This window comes from Euphorbia lathyris, chromosome 2, assembly GCF_963576675.1.
Source record: "Euphorbia lathyris chromosome 2, ddEupLath1.1, whole genome shotgun sequence".
Taxonomy (NCBI): domain Eukaryota; kingdom Viridiplantae; phylum Streptophyta; class Magnoliopsida; order Malpighiales; family Euphorbiaceae; genus Euphorbia; species Euphorbia lathyris.
The window spans coordinates 16426499-16432527 of NC_088911.1; the positions used below are offsets into that span (position 1 = coordinate 16426499).

Sequence of the window (6029 nt, forward strand, 5' to 3'; positions counted from 1 at the left end):
GAAATATGCATGTCCAATTTGCAATGATGATATGGAGGTAGTGCGTCTACACCATTGTGGGAAACATGTATACTTGAATTGTCGTACATTTCTCCCTTTAGACGATCCTCTTCGACTAGATGAGAAAGCTTTCAACGGAAAAATTGAGATGAAAGAAGGGCGTTTACCATTACGTGCTAGTCAAGTTTTTGACCGGGTTAAAGACATTGAAAACGATTTTGGTAAGCCTAACAAAAGCAATTCATAGATGTGATGCATGTTGAGAAAAATGTATGTGATGCTATTGTTGGGACACTTTTGAACATGCCGGGGAAAACGAAGGATGGGGTGAAGGCTAGAAAAGACATGGAAGCAATGGGTAGGGTGGAGTTGGCACCGCAAGAAAGAGGGAAACGATGGTATCTTCCTCCAGCTTGCTTCACTTTGTCTAAAATGGAGAAAACTATATTTTTTCAGTCTTTGCATGGCTTAAAAGTACCGGCTGGATACTCTTCAAATTTCCGTAAACTTGTATCAATGACCGACTTGAAATTAGTTGGAATGAAATCGCATGATTGCCATGTCTTGATGCAAGAATTCTTACCTGTTGCAATTCGAAGCATATTGCCCCCGCAAGTGAGGTATACCATTATAAGGTTGTGTCTGTTTTTTAAAACAATTTGTAGCAAGGTGATCGATCCGTCAAGATTGGATGAGTTGCAGGCTGATATAATTCAAACAATGTGTGCATTTGAAATGTATTTTCCACCATCATTTTTTGACGTGATGCCTCATTTGGTTGTTCATTTGGTTCGTGAGATTAAATTTTGTGGGCCGGTGTGTATGAGATACATGTATCCGTTTGAACGAGAAATGGGCGTTTTAAAAGGGAGAGTGACAAATGTAGCCAGGCCTGAAGCTAGTATTATCCAGCGAACAGTGACTGAGGAAGTGGCAGGATGGTGTGCTCAGTATTTAGCAGGTGTACAAGAAATAGGAGTGCCAGAATCTCGACATGAAGGTAGGCTTCAGGGTAAGGGTACCATTGGTAGGAAAAATATACGAATTGGTGGAGAATTGTTGAGTAAGGCAGAGTTGTATGTGTTGCAAAATCTAGCTGAAGTTCATCCCTACTTGGATAAGCATATGACATTCCTTCGGTCTCAATTTCCCTCTACAAGTAATTCTCATTTGCTAAAGTTGCACAATCGATCATTCTTGAAATGGTTCAAGGAAAAGGTGATGACTCAATTATCTGATAGCTCTAATGATGTATCTGACACGTTGAAATGGTTGGCATATGGTTGTAAATTTCGAATCACCTCATATGAAGGCTACGACATCAATGGATATTCTTTCTACACAGAGCAACAAGATAAGAAATCGACAATGCAAAATAGTGGCGTGTTAGTGGTAGCTTTTTCATCTGAATATGTTAGTGCAAAAAATAGAACATTAGTAGACAAGAAAAAGTCCTACTATGGAGTCATTGAAAAAATATATGAGCTAGATTATGTTCATTTCAAGATTCCTCTGTTACAATGCAAGTGGGTTGACATTAATCGTGGTGTCCAAAATGATGAACATGGGTTCTTAACCTTAGTCAACTTTAATAGATTGGGCCATCGTGAAGATCCGTTCATATTAGCATCACAAGCCAAACAAGTTTTCTACATGGTTGATCCTGCAAATTCTCAATGGTCTGTTGTGGTTGATGAACAAGAGTACGATGAGCAATTTAACGAAACTCCACCTTCTCTATTTGATGTCCCTAAAATACTTGACAAAAAATATATAAGAGAAGATCATAATGAGGGGTTTTATGTTACAAAAGATAATTAGGAAAATAGGTATACTTATTTGTTGTTATCATTTGAATCTATTTCTTGTAATTAAACTTTTTATATTATTTGGTTATATGACCTAATGAGTTTGTTTTCTTTAAAATTGCAGACATATTAACTATGGAGGATGATGATATCATTGAGCGGGAGAGCTCACAACCTGTTGAGACAAATTCGAAAAAGAGGAAGAGAGCATGAGGTCGTTCAAAAGGTATAAAACCGGGTGTTGTGAAGGCACTAGAGTGGGATGACTATAATCGCCCAATCAGAAAATATGAAAAAGCATTTAAGGTCTATTGTGGTGATTTAAGTTGGTCGAAGGTCTCCATATTGTATGAACATTGGGGCGATGTTCCGGAAGGAGTAAAGACAACCTTATGGGAAGATGTTCAGGTTATGTACCATCTAAATCTTACATGTTTACTGTACTTGAAACTACTAGTATTTGAAACTAATTTTTTATGTTCTCTTAACTTTTTTCAGAGAGAGTTTCAGATTGACATAAATGATGGAAAAAAGAAAAGAGTAGTCCTAAAAAGATGTAATAAACTTTGGAGGGGGTTCAAAACACGTTTGAATGAAACCTTCATAAAAAATGAAAAACCCCCAAATAAAGAATGGTCGTATGTAGAATTTGACTTTATAACTGAAGAGACTTGGAACGAGTTTGTGAAGACAAGAACCTCGAAAAAAGCTAAGGTATGGTATGCATAATTTTGTCTTAACATTATATATAACATTCTTTATGTTTATTATCATTTTTAATTGTGTATAAAAATTTTATAATTAGGAAAAAAAGTGTTAAAGCGAAAGAAAGTCGGTCTAAATATAAGCATCCTCATCATATGGGTCAAAGACCATATTCTCAAAATGAACGTATATGGAAAAGCAAAGGGTTGTATAAACCAGCTTCTATGTCTACGGATCCAACTGCTTCTGGGGTGAGTATGCCAGATAGGACTGCTTTGTGGATGCTTGCAAGGTCAGTACTAGACGAGGAAGGAAATCTTCATGTGCCCAATGAGGAAACTCATAAAGTTCAAAAGGGAATTGTAAGTAAATTAAGATTATTTACAAATGTTATTATGTATTTCATAAATTAATTGTATGTGATGAAGTTAAAAAGCATATAATAATGGTAGGTAAAGAAGAAATTAAATAAGAAGAGAAGATTACAACTTGACAGTCCAAGTCCCTTTACCATTTTTTTTGCCAAGTTACATTGAAATAAGAAGAGGCATTAGAAGAAAGTTGTTTATTTACATCCTAAGTACCATAAAAACTTCCCTTTAAAGAGGTGGTTTGGAGTTGGAGAGTTGTATAGTTATGATAAATTAAAGGCATGTTCATGCATCTTTGAGCAAACTTAATTGCATTGATTCTAAGGATATCCTTCGAACTGATTTTATCTATTAATTAAGAATTGAACTAGGATTTGGATTTCTAGCAGTTTATTCCAATCTTCCTTTCTACAATGTATTTAAATTAAATTTTAATGAGAGAGGCAGCTAAATCAGCCACACATATTATATATGCATTAGCTTGTGTTTAGATTCCAATAAGCTTTTTAATTTTCGTCCATAATTTAAGCATAATTTTATTTGACTAGGATGAGTGGAAGCAAAAAGAAATTGCAGGAGAGTTTGTTCCAAATAGGTCAGATGATCCCTTATCTCGTTCTATCGGAAGCAGAGACCGTAGTGGTCGTGTGCGAGGATTTGGTGGTGCGACTTGCCATAGGGATGTTTGGGGACCTAGTTCTGAGTTAGATGCCAAGTTTCATAGGGAAGAAATGCAATCAATAATTCAACAGGAGGTTGATAAGAAGGCTAAGGAAATGGAATTGGCATTTGAGCAGAAGTTTAGGAATATGCTTGCACAAGTTGGTATTCCAATACCAAATCATATGACCAATAGCCCGGTCACTCCACATTTTAGTAGTTGTAACTCAGGAGGTATCGATCCTTTTGCCAACATTAAGGTATGGATATATGTGAATATTTGTGTGATATTTATCGTGCTGATTCTAGAGCATATATGTTATCTAGGAGCAGTTATGTGAATATACTCTTACCTATTTGCTCCTAAATGAATCTACAGGAGCATCATAAATGTCGGTTGCAATTAATGATCGGCTCTGTGAAAGTCGTTGTTGCTCATGGTACGGTACATCGAGACTTGACCCTTAATCATCATGAGCCATTGCGTCCTGGACATGTGAAAGTGTCAGTTGACTTTGTTGAGATAGGTTATTTATATGAACTTATTCCCGTGCCATCTTCATATGCTAAGAAACTTGGTGAAGCAGAAGGTAGTTTCACGCAATGGCCAAAAGATTTGGTTCTTCTTTGTCATGATAATGAGGTAACTAAGTTCTCACTATAATTTATGATCATTTGGGATAGTTAATTAATTTCTTATTTGAATATTAGGTGAGCATTCCAAGAGAGCAGAGTGGAAGCAAGAAACAGGTTGATAGTGGCCGTGCGACTAATGAGTCTGCTATAAATCCTAAAAGACCCTTTCAGATTGATGTATCGCTATCACATTTGACTGAAAAGTGTCGATATTTGCAGTCATTTGTTTCTACCTTTCCGAAGGGAAACACCTTCAAAATGAGGAGTGGTAAGACAGCTTTTAATTATTCTGATGCTCATGATGACATTATCTATATCATGTCAGAAGATGTTACTCAACTTCTCATAGGAGATCGTCTCAGTGTTTCAGTTCTGCAAGTTTTTATGTTGTAAGATATTCAAACCTTTTTTCCATACTTTTTTGTTCTTTTGGTAATTGTGCTCGTCTAAACGTAATACGCACTATGTATGCAGGGCTATGGTAGATCGGTATCCTTGTAAGTTTGATTTGAACTCCATTATATTCATGTGTCCAAGTAAAGTTTCAGCAACCATGTTGCGTTCTAGTCCGGATGCTTCTCTCAAATACATGAGACATGTGATGGAACAAAGTTCTAAAAGATTCATATTTTGTCCATATCATGAAGAGTATGTTTTATTTTATTTATTTTTCATGTCACTAGTAAAAAAGTATAAGTTGATTATGATTATAACTTTAACCATTTACATGTAGGAACCATTGGATTCTTCTTGTGCTTTCTTTGGCTAATCGCGTTGTACATGTATTTGATTCTAACAAGTCAGGAGTTCACCAATTTGCAATTAGACTCATCATGAATAAGTAAGCTAGTAGAAGTTATTAGTTCTTTAATTGTTACACGATCTAATATCCATTTCAAATTTATAGGGCTTTCAAGAACATTCAAATAGGGAAAGGAGCTCATAGAAACAATCAATCGTTGGAATGGAGAAGTGAAAAGGTATGATATTGTTTTTCAACCTCAAGTTATATGTAATCTACTCGTATGTGAATTAATATATTTAAATTTCAATACATGTAGTGCTCTCAACAAATAGGTGCAACAGAGTGTGGCTTTTATGTAATGCGCAACATGTTTGAAATAGTGCAATATCACTCTGAAAGTGAGAATCTAACAAGGGTAAGAGTTGCAATTTTTTTCATTCTAGTCCTTTGTGTTTTTCCCTAAGTTAATTTGCTACTATAATACATTGATATTTTATGTTTACTTTCTTTGAAGGATTTTGCAACAAAATCAATGGCATATTCTGAGGAGGAGATTAATGATGTTCGAGATATTTGGGCCGATTATTTTGGAGTCGAAATCACAAGTCTCTAGATATTTGCATTAGTCTTTTTGTGGAAGTTGTTAGTGTTTGTTCATCTTCCTAGTTTATTTGGCTACAAACTTGAATATGACAAGTAGGTAGATATTTGTTTAAGAGTTTTTGTGGAAGTTGTTAATATTTATTCATAGCTTCCTAGGTTTTTTGGCTAAAACTTGAATATGACAAGTTGCATTAATTGATATATATGCAACTACTTCTTGAAGAAATTAAGTTGTGATTATATTTTGAATATTTATGTATTTATGCAATGTGGTACTAGTTTTATGTGTAGGTTCTATAAATTAAAAGATTTTATGCTATGCTGGAAAATTTTCTAATTTTTTTTTTAAAATATCAATATTTTGCGTCGCGCGTGAGGAAGGAGCGACACAAAATGTATCAGAATAAACGGAGAGCTTGTGTCGTGCATCTTTGGAGCGCGTCACAAGAATTATCATATGTTGTGTCGCGCACTCTAAAGGCGTGTTACAAGAGTTAGCGC

The 6029-nt window shown here is 35.2% G+C and overlaps 1 protein-coding gene across 1 annotated transcript; it reads left to right on the forward strand.

The window, feature by feature from the left end:
- The first annotated feature begins 4106 nt into the window (after window positions 1-4106).
- Window positions 4107-5620, forward strand: LOC136220489 (uncharacterized). The gene is made up of 6 exons (XM_066008307.1): window positions 4107-4187; window positions 4256-4569; window positions 4914-5021; window positions 5088-5160; window positions 5242-5340; window positions 5440-5620. Exons 2-6 carry the CDS (start codon window positions 4439-4441, stop codon window positions 5536-5538), a joined length of 510 nt encoding a protein of 169 aa, XP_065864379.1. The 5' UTR covers window positions 4107-4187; window positions 4256-4438; the 3' UTR covers window positions 5539-5620.
- Window positions 5621-6029: the final 409 nt, after the last annotated feature.